The 22696-nt window shown below is 39.6% G+C and overlaps 1 protein-coding gene across 2 annotated transcripts in view; it reads right to left on the bottom strand.

The window, feature by feature from the left end:
• Positions 1-359: 359 nt before the first annotated feature.
• LOC101874699 (sodium channel protein type 5 subunit alpha-like) overlaps positions 360-22696 on the bottom strand; it is a 168495-nt gene continuing 146158 nt past the window's right edge. For both annotated transcript variants that reach the window (XM_005150025.3, XM_031049886.2), the window contains exons 21-27: positions 21101-21223; positions 14158-14439; positions 7410-7463; positions 5692-5833; positions 4346-4446; positions 3595-3865; positions 360-1895 (exon numbers count right to left, since the gene is read on the bottom strand). In XM_005150025.3, coding sequence (XP_005150082.2) covers positions 661-1895; positions 3595-3865; positions 4346-4446; positions 5692-5833; positions 7410-7463; positions 14158-14439; positions 21101-21223 — 2208 coding nt within the window. In that variant the 3' untranslated portion in view covers positions 360-660. The remainder of the gene's footprint in view (positions 1896-3594; positions 3866-4345; positions 4447-5691; positions 5834-7409; positions 7464-14157; positions 14440-21100; positions 21224-22696) is intronic.

Genomic DNA, 22696 nt, shown 5'->3' with positions numbered 1-22696 from the left:
GGGAGGGCTTAGTGTAATAAGCAGTTAAAATGTTGCTAATTTGATAGTTTTACTTTGCAACAACTTTCCTCTTCAAGTGATGGGGATCACACAAATTCCTATTACCTTGACTCAGAGTTCATCTTGAAGAGTATAAGGATCATTAATCTCCATGGAAAAAGAGACTTTAGTTTTTTAAGTAAAAAAATATCAAATATAATAAATTTATGAAAGACCATTCACAACATATACATTAAGTGTTACATTTTGCTACAGCAGCTGTGATATTTTTTTTTTCTTTTTAGAATGCAAGGTCATACATCGCCATAAGTAAACACACTAATATGAGTAAGACCTTAAATGAATGTATACAGCCAGGCTTTATCTGTGGATATACACTGTGTTTACTGTTTTACAGTCTAGCATATTCTTATTCACACCATTGATATAACAGCTATGACCCTGCAAATATTCTTCCTGTGCATATATAAATATAAATATTGAGCCAACTCAAAAAGAGCAGGGTCAAAGGTTATATGACTTATTAGATTCCTGTAGTTAAGGGTAAAAACTCCATTGTTTCTTTTGCAACTAATTTTTAATAAGAAGGCTGCTTCAATCATTGTGTAGTTACAGCATTACATTCTGTAAACAATATTTTAAAGCATTCTAAACAAACATTTAAACAATTGATTCTTTATCCTTGTCTGGCGAGAAAAGACAATCTATAGCCTCATCGCTTTTGCTGGAGTCTGACATCTTTAGCTGGAGATTATCACTCGTACCTCTGGTGACACTGTCATAGGACGGAGGGAAAGATGTGGAGGACAGAGTTTCTGATTTGTCTATTGGCCTGCCGTAGTTTTCATTCATCATGTATGCAATTAGACCCTCCTTCTCAGGTGCATCGTCCTCGAGGATGCTGCCGTCAAAAGTTCTGTGCCGGTACAAGTAAGATGCCTGCTTCATGGAACGCCGAAACAAATGTTTCCTGTAGGCCCGCTGGATGACAATAGCGGAGACCTCTTCTTGTTTCCGTCTGAGAGTTGTTGTAATGGGTTCATAAGAGATCTTAGATGGATTTGCTGCCATGAACTTTTCTTCCATCTGTATTTTAAGAGCATCCATCTCTCCAGATTCTCCTAGCACCCTTTTTGTAAAAGCAAACAAAATATCCAAGCAATGGATCCTATCTCCACTGACCATGGGCAGGTCCATTGCTATGAGTTTGATTTTGTTTGGTTTCGCTATGCGCAAAGGTTCTGACAGTGCATCTGCAAAGTCTGAAAGTGCAGAATACTCAATAAACTGAGTGGCTTCAGGGTCAAACTTCTCCCAGATTTCATAGAACATATCAAAATCATCCTCGCTTAGAGGCTCTGTACTTTCCTCAGTGGCTACACTGAAGTTCTCTAAAATAATGGCTATATACATGTTTACAACAATGAGAAATGATATAATGATATAAGTAACAAAGAATAAAATCCCTACGGCAGGGCTTCCACAGTCTCCCTTTGAACCATTTGCATTTGGAAGGTTTGGGTCGCAATGCGGTGGTCCAGTGTTTAAAATAGGGTTAAGAAGACCATCCCAGCCAGCTGATGTTGTAATTTGGAAGAGACAGAGCATGCTGTTAGCAAAGGTTTGAAAGTTGAACATGTCATCAATCCCATGCTCCTTCTTAACATAGGCAAAGTTAGCCATGCCAAAAATGGCATAAATGAACATGACCAGAAAAAGCAAGAGGCCAATGTTGAATAGAGCAGGTAGGGACATCATTAAGGCAAACAGGAGAGTTCTAATTCCTTTGGCTCCCCGGATGAGTCTTAGGATCCGTCCAATCCGAGCCAAGCGAATGACTCTGAAGAGTGTGGGAGAGAAGAAATATTTCTGGATGATATCAGAAAGTACGGTGCCTTGAAAAGAAAAGAGATGAAGAGAGAGTTAACACAGGCTTCCCTTTAAAACAATGAGTCAGAATTATGGTCAAAATCAATGAAAAGTTCTCCAGATGGGAAGACCCATGATAATGGGAACGGCATTGTCGTTAATGTTTTCATGCTCATTTAACCCATGAGACTATGAGCAAAGGTGTCAATGATTGGAGCTGTATTATTAAGGGAAAGCTTGTCTATTGGGAATGAGAAACCAGAAGCAATTCAGACAGAAAACAGGTATCTGCAGCTTTTGGCCATGCCCCACCTGAGAAATTCAACCTGCAACTGGTTAGAATTTTTCTGATATGATAGCATTTTTGGCTGTAAAATGTTAGCAAGTGAGATGGTGTGCTGGGCCTGTTTTTCTGAGCCACCACCAGTACAGTGCAAGTTTCTACTGGAAATCTGTTTGGTTGGTTGTTTGCTTATTAATTTTTCTGGTTTCCATAATGGGCTGCAGGGGAACTAAGAGCTAAGATTGTACTAGCAAGAAATGAGCTTGCATCCTTGTAGCCAAGCTCTTCCTGCAGAAACAGAGCATCTTGGTCCAGATTGTCTTATGCCAACAGTCCCTGGATGCACTGAGCCTTGATGACCTCTTGTCTCCAAGACCAGCCTGGGAAAGGGCTCACTGGCATGGCCTGAGACCTCTGATGCTGGAACAGCCTGGTTGATCACTGGGCAGCACTATGACCAATGTGACAGCTCTGGTTAACTGGCTGCTGTGAAACTATTCAGAGCATCCATCATCAAGGCTCTGATGACAGCTGCATTATATTGATGTTCCCTGGGTAACCCAAATCTGTGAAATCCAGGTGGCCCAAGGCCCCCAAATTACAGGCTGCTCTATGCATTGGGGTCTTGCAGGTTCCCAGTCCACCAGCGAGAATTTACAGCAGCAGGAGCATCTAGTGAGAAGATGACTCTGTTTTCCTAAAATGACACTTTTTCATTCACTTATTCCCTTCTCCAAAACAGAAATGTTTTTGGAAGTGATGAATTTCTGAGTTCCTTCTGCTCACTAGAGCAGCCAGCCATCCTCCAGTTGCTACTCCAGCTTCAATGGAAACTATTTGGCAGGACTTCAGATTCATGTTTGACCTGCACTTCTTGTAGCTCCTAACATACGATATCTGGTTGGGGCTGCAGAACAGCAAAAGGCACAAATTAACAATCAAACTGTGTCTTTCTGTTTCTTCTTTCCTATATACGGGGGTTGTGGTCCTCCAACGACAACAGGGCTGAGAACAGCCAGACTCATTGCACATGCCCAAGCCTTCCCTAAAGGACTGTTTCATACTGTTGCAATAAAAAGTAAATAGCAAAACAATAACAATCCACATGTGTTCTTTTCATGTGGCGTTTTTACTTCTCTGGCTATTATACAAAACTGAGGTTAAGTGTATGGTGCCAGTTCTGGAACGTGTTTTGTCACCATAAACCATTATATATACATTGAAACCAACACTATGCTATGATAACACTCATAATTTTGCTGATCACACAAGTTACTGTTAGGCAGTATTATTTGTGTTGTACTTAGATATTTAAAAAATACACTTAGCATCCAATTCTGTGAGTTGAAAGTGTATATTATTGAAGGAAACCTTTAACTTTGACTAATTTTATGTCTGCCTTTTTAACTTTGGAGCTTGAGTGAAAATCCAGGTTCACCTACCTACAATAGACAGAATCACAACAACAAAGTCAAATATGTTCCAGCCATTGGTGAAGTAGTAGTGTCGCAGAGCCAGCATCTTGATGATGCACTCCCCAGTGAAGATGGCAACAAAAAGCATGTTTATTTTATGAAGAATGTTCACTTTTTCTTGACTTTGGTCATCCGTTTCCACCATCATGGTAACCATGTTAAGGCAGATGAGAATCATGATGGAGACATCAAAGGCTTGTTTTGAGACGACATCAAAAATAAAACCTTGGTATTTGTTCTGGAGAAAAGGAGAAGATTTAGTTAGGAAATTTGAATCATGTCAAAATGATGACATTAATGTCTCCTGATTGATCAGAAGGTAGAGGGAAATAGACAATCTACTGCTTGTGATTGGAACTTTATAAACTTAAAGATTATGATGAATGGTTCAAACCCATTTACTCCTAATGCTTCTTGAAACTATCAAAAAAAGACCCTGGACTGGGGCCATGAATCCATTCAATGCAGGCATGTGGCCACTGGCATGTATAAATTGCATATGTAAACTGGACTTTTCATCAATATTGCAGAACAGAAGGAATTTTGTATCACAGGTCACTGGACTTGCAAATATTGTCAAATGTCAAAACTTATAATTCTAAGTGGCTTTCATCTGGGAGAGCTTACCCTTCCTGCATGGAGAAGTTGCATTGCATTTATTCTATTATATAAATATTCAGCTATTACATAAAGTTCTACCACATGATACTATTCTTACCAGTGGCCTTGGGATTGGCTTTTGAGGTTTCTTAGATCCCAGCTTTTTCATTGCATTATAATACTTTTTCTGTTCTTCTGTCATAAAGATGTCCTGGCCACCTAAGTATAGGGTGAGAAAAAAGCTATTACTTTTGATGAAAAGAGCTCCACTGCCCCCATCCAAAGTTCCAGGCTGAATTCTCTCGTATTTTCTTATTTCCCTTTTCAGGTAGCTATTATCAAAATATTTAAGAAAGTGTGCTGGTTTTAGCTGAGATAGAGTTAGTTTTCTTCACAGGATTTGTACTGAAAACAGAGTTGATAACGCAGGGATGTTTTCATTACTGCTGAGCAGTGCTTGCACTGAGCCAAGGCCTTTTCTGCTTCTCACCCCACCCCACCCCACCAATGAGGAGTATGGGGGGTATACAAGAGGTTGGGAGGGGAAACAGATGGGACAGCTGACCCCAATTGACCCAAGGGATATTCCATAGCATATGACATCTGCTCAGCAATAAAAGCTGGGGAAGAAGGAGGAAGGAGGGGACATTTGGAGTTACGCCATTTGTCTTCCCAAGCAACTAGTATATGTGATGGAGCCCTGCTCTCCTGGAGATGGCTGAACACCTGCCTGATGATGGGAACTGGTGAATGAATTCCTTGTTTTGCTTTGCCTGTGCATGCAGCTTGTGTGGGTTGAGACAAGCTGTCTTCGTTCCAAGCCATGGGTTTTCTCACTTACTCTTCATACTCTCTTCCTCTTCACATTGGGGAGGGAGTGCTTAGCTGCTGTCTGGGGTTAAACCCTAACAGAAGGGCTTGATGAGGTGCAGTGCTAGGAGCTGCTTATGGTATGGAAGCAAATGGCAGGAGACACAGAGCAGTGCAGCCAACCAAGGAGGAGAAAGATTTAGATTATGTCTGCACTCAAGGTTGGTCTGAGGTGAGAGAGGAAAATATAAGAACCTCAGCTCTTTGTTCGGAGCCTAGATAGCAGTCAGAAACACAGCTCTCAGGCCAGACTGCTTCTCCCTAACCCTGAGGGACACTGGTCGTGCATGGGGGACACCAGGGTGGTCTGTGTTCCTGTGGCAGTTTGTGCTACAGAACCCATCTTTATGGAGTTGCTTCACTACTTTCTGTATGGAATACAATCCCTCAGCCTGTTTTTTTTGGGATGCTCATCCTATGGGAATATTAGGGGCTGCTACAACTGTGCTTTCGTAAAAGTCCTGCAAGGTGGTTTCTGCAGCTGTTTTGTCAATGCTAATCTCAAGGCTAATATGGCAAAACCACTACTTATAAAACTATCTCTTGCCCAGGTCTCTGCAGCAATCATAACGTGATGTGTAGCATATGCACTACTTATCTTTTTCTTTTGTTGGTTAAAATTGTCAATGATAACACCAATGAAGAGGTTCAATGTGAAGAAAGACCCGAAGATGATGAAAATCACAAAGTACAGGTACATGTATAAATTACATTCCCATTCAGGCTGCTCCTCACACTGCAATGGGAAAAGGGAAAAAGTGAAAATGATACCATCTCTGCACGTGTCAAAATATTAATGCAGTTAAAAGAAAACTGTCAATTTGCAAAGAAGATTATGAAACAGGAAAAACAGTGTAACTCCCATTAGCAGACTCAGCCTCCTCAGTCTGTTTGAAGTTTACTACTAGCATCTGCAAGGCCACAGTAATTTCAGCTCCGATTCACAACACTGTTACAGTGATCACACTATCACACTGCTCCACAAAGTGCAACTTCAGAATAAATCCTACAAAACGTTCTCAGTCTGAACCCAGAAGGGAAAAAGAATCCATTTTCTGATTATCCCTAATCTCATATGAACCAATGGTACTTATAAAAAGCAAAAGCATGATCACAGTAAAATCAAGTGCTACTGAAAACCACTGTATATAGAAGCACAACTTTTCTTTTATGAAGGGTGGAAATGAGTAAAATCTCTTGCTGAAGAACTGAGCAATATAGTCCAATAGCCTCAAATCACATGATTCAGATTTGACCCATCAACTCCAGGTATCTAATCAACATGCTAGAAGCCTGCATTTCCTCAAATGCCAGATTTTCTTATGTGAAACCCATTAGTTTAATTCTGCAGCAAGGAGGATACACACACATGTATAAATCATCTGTAGCCATGTTATGCAAAGATAATTCTCTGTCCCTATGATGCCATGAGATTTTTTCACCCTTTATTCTTAAGAGTTAGGGCTCTATTCCCTGTTGCTCAGTTTAGCCTGCCAAAATCCTGGTACCAGAAAGCTACCTCAAAAAATTAACAGTAAGCGTAATCTTTTTTCTCTAACATTATTAAAAGAGGGAAAGAAGACTACAGGTCCTTCAATAAAAGAATAAACAAACCACTGCATGTGATGCAGCAAGGCAAATGTTTTTTTTAATCATAGAATCATAGGTTAGAGCTGGAAAGGACATTATTATCAGGAAACCTGAAAGCTGAACAGGATGCAGGTAAGAACTCGGCAGTCACCAGCACCCAGAGCTTCAGCAGATCTGAAGCCAGAGCTGGAAGCTCACACCAGCCTCCTTCTCTGCCATGAGCTCCTCCACCCTCTTTGAGTGGAGTTCCTGGTTGCAGAGAAAAAACTTGCTCAAGATGAAAACATAGGGAGGGCTGACCATGTGTGCTGCAGAGGAATGTAATTTAAACCCAGAGCTTTTAAATAGGTTCTATTGTTAGAAGTTAGATCCTTGGAAAATACAGCAGTCAACAGGGAGAGAGGAAGAAACAGAAAGGACAATTTAGGTTTTTGGTAGACTCAGTCTCACCCTGGAGGTGCCTCTCTGTGCTTGGAGTTTTGTAGTACGAAGAGATAAATCAGTTGTGTAGAACTGAGGGCTACATTTGTTTTAATCTCAGGGTTGTGGTGCTTCAGTAGCAACTGAAAAAATATGAAGGTCTGCAACTGTCTTCACCAGAGTAAGACAGGGATTGGCAACCTGCATGTACTTTTTGTTGTGGTTGCTTTTGTTGTTAAACACCATGAATGCTTCAAAAGTCAATGGAAAAGGAAATTATTAATTTCTCTGTAGCGACCTACCTCTCGTGAATCCACTGCTGCATACATGATATCCATCCAACCTTTAAATGTGGCCTGAAAAAACCCACAAAATATATAATTAGGCATATTAAATGAGTATATCTTGAAATGACAATATCATCTCTATGAGGTTTCAAAATGCAACACTGAGCACATTCTTTACAGTTAATGAATTGTCTCTCCATTAAAGAGTTTATGTTCATTTTGGTATTTAAAATCTACAGTTGTTTTTTCCTGGAGTTTCTCATTCATGTTTTCTGATCTTCTGCACTTGTAGGGATAAGACAGATATTTTTTAAAAAATTAAGAAGATATTTAAGAAAAGAGTGAAAACATGGTAACTAAATCTTTGGAAGTTTTGACCTTAGGTATTTCAAGAAATTAAGAGATACAGCTACACAGGACAACCCGGAGTGCTGTCACACACAAGTGTTGCACCAGGTGAGATGGATCCCATCCCTATTGCTTGTTCAGACTGATCACAGAATCACAGAATCCCAAGGGTTGGAAGGGATCTCGAAAGATCATCTAGCCCAACCCCCCTACAAGAGCAGGGAAACCTAGAGTACATCACACAGGAACTTGTCCAGGCAGCCTTGAATATGATGGGCAGTGACTACGTTGTAGGATCCCATCAAAGCTTGGATTCTGTCCTCTTTTATAACAGAATAAATCAAGGCAGTGTTTAACATTGCCCAGGGAGTCACATAAATCATATCTGACTTGAAAAGAGCAAAAGCAATTACCACGTGCTGTAGTCTGGCCCTAGAAACTCAATCTGCTTTACTATTCAGATTTTTTTTTTAAATTAGGGTTTTTATATACATATTTTTTTAATTGTTTAAACATAGAGGGATTCCACAGTGTCTTCTACTGGAACCTGCAATGGAGAAAGGGCAGTGACAACACTCCTAGGAGAAACATGTAGAAGTGATTTTTACTGTTCTATGACTCTTTGCTCTAAATATATGCCTCTCATTAGACACAGTCTGATGCCAAGCATACCTGGCATTAGGTCTCACTCTGGCCTAAGCCACGTTGTCCTTATATTGGTTCTCTGTGTTTTTTTCTCATTTGACTTCTGACCCATTTAGACATACCCTGGATTTAAAATCAGTGTGAGCAGATAATGAGGTCTTTTTGGATTATTCATATAATCAGATTTACACTAGCATGCATGAAAGACCAACATCCAATATTTTTTTGCATTCTATTCACACTTCGGCTGAATTTTCTCCTGGTATGTAGGCACACGATTCTGGATAACACTAATAGGAATTTGGCCAGTAGTTCCCGGGAGAAACCTAGGCATTTGTGTTGATCTAGGTATATCCAGCAGTTTTAGAAATGCTCCATTATACACTCTCTAATATTAAACTAAATTCTGGAAGAAATGCTGCCTTCTCATTTCCCTCTGAAGGCTACTCAGGCAAAAAAAAATGTAGCACAAGAAGTCAACCATATTTCTCATGAAAGTATATATAAATTACTGTGTGAAAGTTGCGTTCTTTTTTATCTACTGGTCAAAAGAGATTAAATGTCCCAAATCAGAACCCTTTGGAAATTCTATTCCATGGTACTGTTTGTTGAAAACCACTTTAGATGTAGAATGATCAGTAATTTTACTGTAACAAATTATTATTTGAACCTGTCATGCTGATCCTCCTTAACTGTTCTAATATTTTCAATTTTTGCTCATCTCTTTCTAATCTGACGAAAGATTTTCTTGTGTTATTATGGTTGCTTGTAGATTCCAGCTCAAAGTGCTGTTCAGTAAGAGTGGATAAGATGGAACAAGAAATCCTTTCCCTGTGGCACAAGCCAATATGATCTTAGCCTGTATTTTTCTCCCACTTGGGAGGAAATCTTGAGTACCTATTTTACCCCTCGATGTGCACCACAGACATCAGAGACTCTACTGCAAGGCACAGTGGTTTATAGTGATAACAGATGGTAAAGTGATCTGACAAAAACAAATATTAAGAGAATGAAGTACTGTGATTTTCTGGCTTTCCCAGTTGTACAGAAGTGAGACAATTAAAAATCCGTGGGGCTTCTGGAAACCTTCCCTAGACACTTTATCTGCAGAGGGTAAAAGATATTGAGAATGAAAGAAATTATAACACTAGGGAAAGAAATGATTTATCTGGAATTAGTAACCACTTACAGTCTGGATAAGGAAGTGACAAAATCTTCATGGGAGTGTTTGTGATATTATCCTGCCTGGAAGCTATCCAGAAAAACACTATTTTCTACTGAAACTGTCATGTGATGAGATTATATACTGATAAACTCATCTTGGGATGGGATTACATTTTGTTATTTGACTGGTGGTTAGAGCTGCAATGCAGTAAATTAGTGGGGGGGAGGATGGCGCTAACTGCCCTCAAACCAAATGATGCCTTAAAATAAAGACAGCCTTTAAATCTGCAAGGATTTGGGATATTTTTTTTTCCCTAAAAGGGACTGTAATAGTGCAATAAAAATTACTGCTTTTGACAGCAGAAATACTGGTCTTCACATTTCTGAAATGCTTCTTTAAGCATTACTGCTGGTGAGAGAAACTTGTCAAAGCTAAAACACAGGCATTAACAGTAGAGCCAAACTAAATATATTTAAGTTGGCTATGCTAACTCCACTGTCTGCTGGCTTTCCTGTTGAATTTCTCAGTTTGCTCAATTTCATCATAGCAGCAATTTTATACCAAACATTTGTTTTATATGTATTTTATGTTAAGATGATTTGCTGGGGAGAGCACCACTGAGCATTGGACCCACCGCAAAGGTCTTCATTGTGCTGAACTACATGGGCTCTGAGGGCTCTGCCTCTGCTCCCCTTGAATTTCCACCAGTAATTCCTTATGGAAATACTGCTTATGCCTGACCTTCAGACATATGGGGAAATCTACTCTAGTGCATCAGGTTATGGTTTGTTCAGAAGCACAGATTTTTTGTGCATTTTACATTCACACTGAAAGTAAAGTCTAGCTTTATGTTTTACAGAAGTGCAGGATATCGTGTAACTCAGTAACTTTAGACACATGCCACTGTCTCATGACCATTTTGTAGCTGATTTATGAGCTCAGTCACGACTTCGAACCTGGCACGAGCGGTTCACTTAATTCTACAGCTCCTGATTGCTGTACTGCATGCCTTATCTGGAGTCCCAGAGTGATGAAGAGTTGTAGGACATATGAGATGTAAGTCTGTTCTTGCCTAAGAAGACCTTTTCCAAGCAACCAAGGTGCTGGGTGGGAGACCACTTTTTTTCTTGTTCTTCAATAGATTGCTGAAATTTCAAGATATGTTGTGACAAAATAAGAGGAGATCATCATAACATGAAGAAAATGATGCTTCAAGAGAAATTAAAAACTCCTAATGGAAATTTAAGATATTTCTTTGTTCAGCTCAAATACACGTTTATAGAAGACAGGTGCTGTGATCTGCAAAGCAAATCTGGGAATATATAAAAAGCATTACTGGAGCACTGGGTTGTAGCAATAATTTTTTTCCTACTAGATTAGGGTGTTAAGGGTGTTAAATCCCCAGAAGAGTGGAACATCATTCTTGAAAATTAGAAAGTCATGATAATAAAGATCTTTTCTTCACGGTGAATGAGACATTTCTCTTGCTTGTAAAGTGAGCAGAGACTATCTCCTATTTTAGCAGCCTGTGGTGAGACAGACGATTTGTTTGTTGGAGAAGCTTGAAACCAGACTGACCACTTCACATGAATGTTTTCTCAGACTCATTAATTTAAAGTAGCATCTTCAGAACATGATGGATCCTAAACAAGGCAGAAAAAGAGCAAAGGATATTTGAGGAAAATTTCATGTAGTTCTCAACTACACTGTTAGTAAGTATGTCTCTGGATAGTAGTAAGCCTTAAAGTTTCCATAGTAGCAACTTCTCATTTCTTTCAAGGATGCTGTAGAAATGAAGACAACATTAGGCAGACAGATTTGTTTTAACCTATTTCCATTCGGATTTTCAGACACATTCAGGCATCCAAAGGTAACTTCAGAGTCACTTAAATAGTGTGTTGCAGCAGCTGAAAATGTCAACAGTCAAAAGACAAGTCCCACTTAAAAGCTCGTATTTTGGATCCCTGAGGGTTGTAACCAAAATGCCTATCTCATCATTGCTACATACTGTCTCAGCATGCAAAAAGATGCATGGATGTGTCTGTCCCTTTAGGAGAGCTGAGCTGTTAACTGATCCCCTGCAATTCCCACAGCAGTTTGCTCATGAAATGCAACCCCATAAGGATGATATTTGGCAAGCAGCACCTGTAACCAACACTCCTCAGCTGGAGTCTGGCAAAGGAGATCCAGATGTTTGGGCTCCTTCTCTGTGGGTGTCATCTTTACACTTCATTGCCTAAGACTGTCATTAGCAACAGACATAAGAGCTCCAGGTGCAGGCTGAAAGTTAAAATCAATCCTCTAATGGCATCTGGCTCTTACCCTTCCTCTTGGAAGAAGGAGCCAAACACCTGCTGTGCAAAGTTTTAGGGCTCTCTCATTTCCTGCTACAATCAGTTTGTCCAGCCTTCACAGACACTACATTGATGACACTTCTTTTCTACTTCTGCAACTGGAAAAACTACTTCTCTGCTACCCAATACAGCATCACAGGTTTGAAAGAACCTTGCAGGGCCATCATGTCCATTTTCAAAAATGGACAGCAGTACTAGAAATCAGCAGTACTAGACCACCCCTTCAGAAATGTGCTGAGATCCATCTTATGACCAGTTACATTTCTTCTGCCACCACTGATTGCAACAGAAGGCAGCCCCATCTGGTGAATGCAACCAGTATCACCAGTGCCAAGTGCCTGAGAACTGATACTGCAGAACAGCAGAGGAGACTGCTTCAGGATACTCCTCAGGCAATGCTAATTTGAGAAAAGTTGTAGGTTTTCAGAGCTGGAGTTTGAACCTTATAAAAGAAATGGTGAAGGAATAACTACAACTCTGATGGAGTTTTTCACCAAACAAAGTCATCTCTTATGCAGTCATGGAGGAGATAAGAAGCTTCAGTTAAGGTATAGTATTTTAAACCTGAAAATTTTTGCTCAGCTGAATTGAGTGTTTAAATAAAAGGCAAACACTGTATAGAATGGAAAATCTAATTAAAGACGTTCAAAGTGAATTAATCTGCGCTGCATGGGTGAGATGAATATCATAATTACGTGCAAAAGATTAAAGATAAAAACTCTAGCAAGTTCAGCTTTATGTCATGAAAAGAACCAAAAGTTGTGCCCACTCTAACCTTTCTGCTTTCCAGAGATTATGAAAGCAAAGATTCACTGGAAAGTTGTCAGAAGATCTCAGACTCAAGTGTATATGTACCAGGAACAGAATATATAAGGATAAGCATCTCTACAGGAAAGGAAAGACACCTTATAGAGCAATTTCATGTGTCTGTGACAGAGAAAAAAGAGATCTGGGAGAAAGCAAACTTGCGTTATGGGAAGGAGAAAGGGTGGCATTTCTGATCATTACCTGTGGGAGGCTGATGCTCTCTTGGAAGAGCAAGTGGGCACTGAGGGCAGTATCCTGCTGCATTGCAAAGGGTGCATTTCTACATGTGGCAAAAGAATTGAGCTTCTGGCATGCTAGTTTTTATCCTGGAAGCAAGGAATGACATCACAGGTGCTTCAAGAAAGCAACCTCCCCATCCAAGGATGTGGTGAGGACTTATTTAACTCTGTGTACATATAAGGCAACATGACAAATTCCTAGAGCATTTCCAGTCCTTGTCATCACTAGGCTTCTGAGCAAATTAGGAATAATGGAAATAAGTATCATTACCACTATTTTATAAGAGGGCCCCATGGAACTGAAACATAAAACAATTTGTATAAAATCACTCAGCAGTCCAGCAGCAGAGCCTCGACAAGAAGATGAAGTCTCATGCGGCTCTATCCATTAGGTTGTGCTGTGTCACAACATGTAAATCTCAGTGCATACAACCCATTTACCCGTGTTTTACATTTGCTGCTAAAAAAGGTCTCAAAAGTGGCTTACTTCTGTCTTTAGAGGTCAAATTTTGCCATCATCTTTGAATCTCAAGAGTCCCTTCTCTGATATTCTCTCACCACCTTTCCAGAGAGTCCAGGGTGTATAGAGTTCCAGCAATTTGATTACCACCATATTTCATAGTTAGGTTCAATCTGACTCATTATGTTTATCAGGTGGAAATTATGTGAGGAAGCAGACTGAGAGGCACCAGTGTCCTTCCCAAACATCTCCATAGAAGGTGAGCAGAGGACTGTAAATTAAACGTTTCTTTGTGACTACAGCTTTATGCAAAAACTTCAGCCGTGTAACTGAAGGCACTTCAAGTTCATTTTATCCCAGCAGGGTACAGTGAAGTCCCAGGCTGCTCAGGAAGGCCAACGCACTCTATGAACAGCCCTTCCTGGAGCATGACTTTTTGTTTCTGGAACTGAACTTTGCTCTGGATTACATTATTGACAAAAAGGTCTTTAATTCACCTCAGTAGTCCAATCACTTCCTAGAGAGCTATATTAGTAATGTATCAGAAACTCAAACCCCAAAGCTGTCATAAATATCTCTAGGCCAAATTAATACACCAAATATAATTAATTTACACTTGAGGAAAGGAATTCTCCTGATGGCTGAAAAAAAACAGAAAAGCATAGATGTTAACCCAAGTATCTAAATGGATTATTTCAAGGGAACAGGCAATATTTGTCCAACAGTTTCTGATGGTCACACTTACCACTTGTAGCAGAGCCAGGTACCCAGCACCAACATTATCAAAGTTAACTTTAACTTTTGTCCAGTAAAATGTGCCTGACACATTATAGAGTATACAGTCACTCATGTTGTTAATAATTTTAGAGTCTAAAGGCATATCTCCTTCTGTCTTATTAATGCACTTCCCAAACTTTCCAGCAAAAAGGTTCACTCCCATGATGCTAAAGATGAGCCAGAAGATGAGGCAGACGAGCAGAACATTCATGATGGAAGGGATGGCTCCCACAAGTGCATTGACCACCACCTTAGGGTAAACAGCAGAGGAAAAACAGAATTAATGTCGGCACTTTTACACAGACACTTCACTAACAAGTTGTTGTGGGCCCTTGATTAATTGGGCTGACCCTCCTCACATGGCGGCAGGTGGATAAGTATTAACACTACCTAAGGAGACAGATCACCATTAAAGGCTTCACACAAAATAATTATTTTTCTCTTTTTTGTAATTGAAGAGCTAATCTGTTGGCATCCCACCCATGGGATGATGTTTTTTCAAGAGGAATCTTTTAATTTAAGCTCAATCTGTGAAGTCATCTTGACCTCTAAGATCCTACTGGATAATGCACTTCAGTTAAACTATCTTTCATAATCATATGATTACTTGGAAATGGCTGGAGTACACCACAGTGCCCTGGTTTTGGCTGGGATAGTTTAATCTTCTTCCTAGTAGCTGGTACAGTGCTATGTTTCTTGGCTTTAGTCTGAGAACAATGCTGATAACACACCAATATTTTAGCTGTTCCGGCGTAGTGCTTACCCTGATTGAAGACATTTCAGTCTCTTATGCCCTACCGGTGAGGAAGGGCACGAGAAGCCAGGAGGGAGCAGAGACAGGACACCTGACACAAACTAGCCAAAGGGGTATTCCATACCACGGCATGTTGTGCCCAGTATAAAAACTGTGGTTTTGTCAAGAGGTGACAGGCTAGGCATCAGTCAATGGGTGGTGAGAAATTGTATTGTGCACCACTTGGGGGTTTATTTTATTGTTTATTTTATTTCTTTCTATTAGTATTATTATTATTTCAACATTATTATTAATCTTATTATCATTATCATCATCACCATCATCATCATTATTATCATTATTATTGTTGTTATTGTATTTTATTTTATTCCAATTATTAAACTGTTCTTACCTCAACCAATAGGGTTTACCTTTCTATTTATTCTTCTCCCCATCCCACCAGGGCAGGGGGAAGCAAGCGGAAGTGAGTGAGCAGCTGCATGGTCCTTAGTTGCTGTCTGGGCTTAAACTGCGACACACAGCATCTCAGACAAAAAATATTTCTGAAATCTTTATTGACCTCAGGCCTCCCTAGTCCTTGGGATGTGAAAACCAGCTGTGGCAAATTTGCTTGTTTCAATAATAACTGATTGAGAAATACTGTATTAATCCAGCTTCCCCTGTCTGATAAGCATGCATGATTAAACCAGTGAATCCATTCTAATTTAACAAAAAATGCATTCTTTTTCCCTGTGACATGTTGTAAAGTTCCTACACACCAACCCAGGCAGGGCGCTAAGCCCCTGTGTAAAATCACACATAAAAATGAAAGGCAAAAGGAGCTTTGAAAGTGTGGGAATGTTGGCACTGGACACCTTTCTGAAGCCATGCAAAAGAAACAAACGTCAGACCATCTACAGACCCTCGACAGTTGCAAGGTTTGAATGCAGCAGTATAATACCAGTACATCAACCAGGCAGGATGCACATTATTTAATGTTTTAAGCATTAATACACTTAACGGGTACCAAATGTTATACTAATTGACATTTTCTGAGGGAAGAACACTATTACAAAATGTAGTTTTTCCTTTCCTATGTCAAAAAGGTTGCTCCATATTCACAGCTTTTGGAGATGCTGCCATTGCATGGTCCAAGCAAAGAAGCCTCTGCAGACACCAGACCCTCTACCTGAATTTGTCTCCATCTTTGTCTCATGCTTTGAAGATTCAAGTCTGGTAGGCAGACACTAAGCTCCATCTACATTTCTGAAACTGAGACAAGATGATATCGATCCATAAAAATTAAATTTTATTCCATGACTATAGGAAATACCAGCTCTTGCATTAGTGTCCAATTTTCTGAGAAGATAATAATGTAACATTTGTTTCCTCATCATTTATGCATTACTGAGGAAGAAAAATACCCAGAGGAGCAGAAAGATTTCCAAATCAAGCACTTATTTGGGTATAGCCTTGGCCCTTGTCAAAGTAGCTTTCACTTGCTGCTATGCTATATTTTTGTTCAATTTTAATGCACACCAGCACAGAGCCACTGCACTTATGTTACATATGCTGCTGAGCCCAGCTCCCACCTGCAAGCCCTGTGACAGGACAGAGACTTCCAGGTTTCAGCAGTGGAAGTGATGGCCATGCTTGCATCCTGCTTTTTTCCTTCTGCTGATTTATATTCACTGGCTTGTAGATAATAAAACACGACATGAGTCTGGAGCAAATCCTGTAACAGCTCTCTGAATGAATTATTGACGGGGGTTTCATTCTTCTCCCACTGCTTCTGCTCTTACACCAGCATGATGCCATTTGGTCTGCTGGAAGCACTCCTGATTTGTTCTGAGACAAGTGAGAGGACTTAAAGACCTGGCTACATAAAAGCAAGTTATTATCGTAAATTCATGTTAAAAGTTCAGCTGCAAACCTAGTCATGGAAAGGGCTGAATTTCTACTGCATCTAGGAATAGCAACACGTATAGCCATATATAAGAAAAGGTTTTGTACCTCTTGGTTTCCATTAGCATCTTTATAGGTAAAACCACAAGGAGACTTCTTTAGGGATAACAAAAAAACTGAGCCACCCTCTACCCTAGTCCACAGTGGTGTAAATCTGTAGAATGTGCCTGGCCCTTGTCTCTCATGGGCCATCTCCTCTGTTGAAACTGATTCAGATTTTAAATCCAGAAACAGACTTGCATGGTTTGTTTATCTCCCCTTTACTATAACAGAGCCCACCAGAATTCCCTCAGTATTTTCAGGCCCAGTCTATAACTCCTAGCCAAGCCTGGGCAGATCTTTTGCAAATACACCTTATTTACAGTGTTTTGAAGTTAAATAACAGATGAAAGTTTTATCATTAGATAATCTATTCCTGGTGTCCTTTGTCCTCATTATCAGAAACAGGTGCTGTATTTTTAGGTTGAATTTGATGAACTTGAGGCACTAGTCAATTGCTGTTAGCTATCTTCTATCATTCCTGTCTTCACTGGAGGCGAGTTACCACTGCACATTGCTTTGGGTAATTAAAAAATTAGCTTTTTTTGAACTTTCATGGTTCTTCCAGATTTCTAATCATGCTCGTAGTTCCCCACAGAGAATTTCCGATTTTTAACACCCACTTCTCAGCAGTTTGGTGGAATTCCAGTGTTGAAGCACTGCCCTCTCCCCCTGTTTGACAGGTTATTTCCCTGCATATCTGGGGATTGTAATAGTCACCTCATTTATCGGACCTGCCCAAAACTTGGTATACAGTTGAGCAGTTATCCCAATCTCAAAGTCCTTCTCAGCTGCTGTTTTCCAAGAAACATCCCCAGAGTGACCCACTTTGTTCCTCCTGAGGTATATGGTTTATTAAAATGTATGTTGTACAACTGATCTGGTTTTCACCGTGATCCAGATCAGTCAGTGTGATTTCCTTATCCGTAATATCACTTATTACTCCGCTCACTTTGTGTGTTGTCAGCAAAGATTCAAAATTTTCTTCCAGATGGTGTTAAAGTCCAGATTAAGGACAGTTCTCATTCTGAAGGATCCCTCACCCTGAGACACTCATCACTGAATTTACAGTGTCATCACTGTAAATTATTGCTTTTTGAGATCCATCACCCATTTTAAATTAACTTAAAATATGTCTAATTGGCTTAGTACAAATCTCGTGTTTTCATCACCATGTCCTATGGTATCAAATTCCTTTCTGAAATCTAAGGATATTATATCAGCACAGTTACTGTCATCAGCATAATTTGTAATCAAATCAAAGGACCATATCGGTTTTACAAGAACTATTCCCATGAAGTCATGCTAACTAGCATTAATTATGCTATTTCTTTCCTACATGTATCTTGTAGCAGCCTCACCATGACTTTGCTTAGAATCATTTTCACATCAAATGGTCTCTCATCATCCCACTCACTGTTCTGAAATACTTCAGTAACCTCCCTGTGCTGGAAAGAAACTTGCAGGGAAGTGGCATGTCTGAAATAATTCCCTGATGGACACAAATGAGAAAACTTCATGATTTGATTCAGGAAGACCTACATTAATTTATATGGTGCTCCAGTATGGCATGAAATGCAGTAGGGGAGGCAGGGTGGGTAGTATGTGTATGGAAATCCACAGCATCTACAGTAACTGTCAGGTGGGATACTGGTCAGACTGGAGTCTTTTGCGGGGACAGAGGGGCAGGATGGCACCAGTTCAGCCTTATTTGGCAGACCTCTACTGGGATGGGAGCTGCTGACACTTGTGTCAAACTTAGACAGATCCCAGCCTGTTTAAAGATGGGGAGAAGATTGAAGCCTCTTGGTAACAGGTCCTCTTGGCCATCCCAGTGCTATTCTGTGCCTTTGCCCCAGGACCCACTGTTTTCAAAATTTAGGTACATAATAAAGCAAGTCTTTTATACCACATTATAAATGAGAACTTTCTTGTTCCTGTTCTAGTCATGTAGAGATCTTTTAGTTATTCAAGAAAAAGACATTATAATAGAGCAAACTATTATTATTTTTTTACTGTCAGTGTTTGCTTCTCAACATTATAATTACTTAATCCATCACTGCACTGCCAATTTTCCCGTGCATTTTGTAGCATATGAACTCCTAATAATGAAAGGTCTAGCTGTCCCTAGTCATGTTAAGTGTGGTTAGACAAACTAAAGCTAAAATGATTTGATTTTCCCATAGCACGTATTCTCAATTACACTTTATCATATTTACAAGCTAATTCACTGCCTCCCATAGCTCAGAATGACTGAATATATTTCAGCTGCAGGAATGGTACAGGGAAGAAAAGGGATGTTGAGTCAGAAACCAGGGAGGCCTATGAGAATGAGCATGTTAGGAAGAAAATCTGCTGGGGTGATGCATGTATCTATGCCACATATGATCTCCAGTAAGTTAACCTCTTTCTATTCGCAGATAAAGATGCAAACTTTTTCTCATTGTTTCTTTCAGTTTTCTGTCCCACTGTTCTTATGCTTTGGGCTAGTCTTCACACTGCTTTTCAGGTTTGAATCCAACTTAGCTAAACTGATGCAAAGTCATGAGTGAACATTCTTATGTCAGCTTAGAATACTTAAAGGGGTTTCGCTTGAATTTGCACATCCACCAGTAGAACCTAAGCCTTCATAAGCCAGATTTAAATTGATTTAAGAGAGCCCATGCACAGATCACTTTGGTAGTTAAAACTAGTGCAGCTTTGGCCAGTACCAACTTTTGCTCAATTTGCTAATGTTTAATGAAGACAGTGTGAAGTCATCAGATGACATAGGACTGAGAGCTTTAATTAACATTAGTAGTACAACATCACCTTTTGGCAACTGAGGATCTGCAGTTTGCTTTCGGTTCATCTTATGAATAACTTTTGAAATATTACCTCAGTTGAAAAGGATGTGGTGAACAAAACTCAGATTTCAAAGCCTAAACGAATGGAGCCTTTTGAATCATTCTGTCTTAGTACTAACACACAGGAGAGTGGTCTGCAACTAGATTTGTCTGATCTTCATCCACAAAAATAATGTAGTTTAGATGATCACAAGATCTGGAGCAAAAAAACATATATCCCCAATTCTTGTCATCCACAGAAGAGGCAAAGTCTGGGTACAGGTTTTAATAAACTGCTCTGTCACCATATTTCCTGAGTTATCTCTGTCATTAGACTCCCTAGTCTTTGCTCTGTCTTACTGCAAGGGTATTGCAATGAGAACAATTAATTGCTAGGATCTCAGTGCATGAATAACACATTTTAGTCACTGATGATTTGGACCAAAATTTTGTCTACACAAAGCTTTACCCTGAATATATACCTCTATGAAAGGTGTAGCATTTTCGCTGGCCTAGTGGGGAGATTTGGGATCATCAGAAAATGCAAGTTGGTTTATGTGTAATTTTGTCACAGGTTTGCTTTATCTTGCTATGTGATCTTATCTTGCTCTACAAGATTATCAGTAACCTCAGTTTATACAAAACACAGTTATCATCTGCAGATCACGCATGGTGCAAGGAGTTAGATAAAGCGCTTACTAGACAACCATTGTGTAGGAGGTAGGTTTAACAAATAATCAGGTATGCTGTGTGGATATAGCCACGCTGGCAAAGGAATGCAGAAGGAAGGAGATGGATGCACAAGATGGAGAAGTGAACACAAGCTACATGATTTTAATATTAATCCTGACATTCCATGTTAAAACTGCAATCTGTTCAACTGAAAAAAAATATATTCATTCATTTGCTTTCCCTATCTTTAGCATTTTTAATCCTTGCTTTAATTATTAGTGAAAAAGTCCTTAAGAACTTTCCTAGTCAGTCTCATTTTAATACATGTCAAAAGCAGGGAGCAAACTTGTAGCTTGACTATTCCCCTGGTGTGTCTTATAATTGAAAGGTAATTGTTAGCCAGATGCTTCCTCGACCAAAAAGCTGTTTTTTAAAGTGCAATATGACAAGTTAGGCAGCAGGATTAGTTTATCATTAAATCCACCTGAGGATAAAGACATAATGATTCAATTGCAATTAAGATAAAGGAGGGATTTCTGATTTTGTTGTTTTGATACAGCATTATCATTCATTTCCTTTGGCAGACACAGTGAAGACAAAACCATGTGCAACAGTTCCCCGTTAATATGCTTGATGTCACAGAGCTGAGCTTTGACTGATGCTTTATATACTCTTACCCTCATCCCTTCAAATCGTGACAATGCTCTTAATGGCCGAAGAGCTCGGAGAGTCCTGAGGGATTTAATGGGACCCATCTCAGAATATCCAAGTGTATTGGCGATGAGGCTTATTAAAGACACCTGAATGGAGACACAAAGCAAAAATACAATTTATTAGTATACTCCTGCCATTTTCCTTCTCTTCTGACTTTCCTTCTTGAAAAGAAAGAGTTGGTTAGTGAAAAAGTGGAAAAAAATTCTTAAACCATTAAATTAGATCAACACAGAAAAAAGGAGAGTTTTACATCCACACATATACTGAACTTTAACCAACTCACAACACCTTTGTTTGCACTTTAATGCAAAATTTATAAAAATACAGATTTCCAGAGCTTCTTTTAACTCAGCACACAGAAATCCTCTCAATGTCATCTCGCAGACTGTATGAGAAAGATCACTGTTATAAACCCACCATTCCGTGGTGCCTGTGCTATAGGTCTCCTCAATGTGTGTGTATCTTCCACAATTGAGAACATGAGTCACCTAAGTGTTATAATTTAGAGCTTTCTGGATGAAAGCACCTGTAAGATCTAACCATTTTCAGCAGAGAGAAAAGGTTTTAGCATTACCATTCAATTACTAATCTTAAACTTACTGATTAGAAACAAGTCTTCTAGATTACTGATAGTCATGACTTTATACCATAGACTGTAAAAGAATGATGTACATTACTCTCTGATTCTGCACTTTTTCACTTTTTCTGGTATCTGCACAGACTCTAAAGGAGAAGGAAACCTGCCAGGTGCTCATCATTGAGGTTCGTATCTCTTAAAGACTATTTCTTTGAAATAAAATATCTATTTCCAAATCTGGGGAAAGGATGGAGTGGTTCCAATGCTCTTCAAGTTCTCAGAACTTTTGTAGTACCCAGCTGGTCAGAAATGTGGATGCTTTTGGGCACAGGACTGGACTCTGGATGAACTGAATAGCAGTGGAGATTATGGGTCAGATTAATAATCACATGGAGCAATTGGGTTTTGCATGCTCAAATCAGCATTCATGGCCTGAATTCTTACTGAACAGGGAGTGAGAAACAAACAGCTCTCCAATACTATAAGTATCATGCCAATTTACGTGTAGTAACAAAGCCCCACAAATTAATTGCCACATATAAAATATTGTTTTCTTAGAAGAGAAAGACTTATGCATATGGCTTATCTCAGTTCCCTTACTCTCATCTTACTTTAGCTATTTTCACAGCCCCAGTTATCACAGTATCAGATTATTTTATATCTCCTCTATGCAGCAACCTTTCTCCTGAATATGCACTAATTTATGTACAAGCACTGTCTGCACAGCTGAGCATCTTTGTAAAACTTGATCAATTTGTTAAATTATCTACCTATTAATGGCTTTACTGTGGCATGTAGTTGACAGCAAGTCTAAAGGCAGGAGGTCTCAGAGACCAGCCTGGGCTGGATGCAGTGAGCTGGTGTGCAGGGATAAGACAGCCCACCTCTGCAGATGACTAAGAGGTGCAGAGGCTGACTGTCATGCCTTAAAATGTCGCTCTTCAACAAGGTTTGACACAAACTCAGCTCCTGTATACAGACC

Source organism: Melopsittacus undulatus, chromosome 1, assembly GCF_012275295.1.
Source record: "Melopsittacus undulatus isolate bMelUnd1 chromosome 1, bMelUnd1.mat.Z, whole genome shotgun sequence".
Classification (NCBI taxonomy): Eukaryota; Metazoa; Chordata; class Aves; order Psittaciformes; family Psittaculidae; genus Melopsittacus; species Melopsittacus undulatus.
The sequence above is the reverse complement of the archived record's forward strand: the minus strand, read 5'-3'. Positions and strand labels throughout refer to the sequence as shown.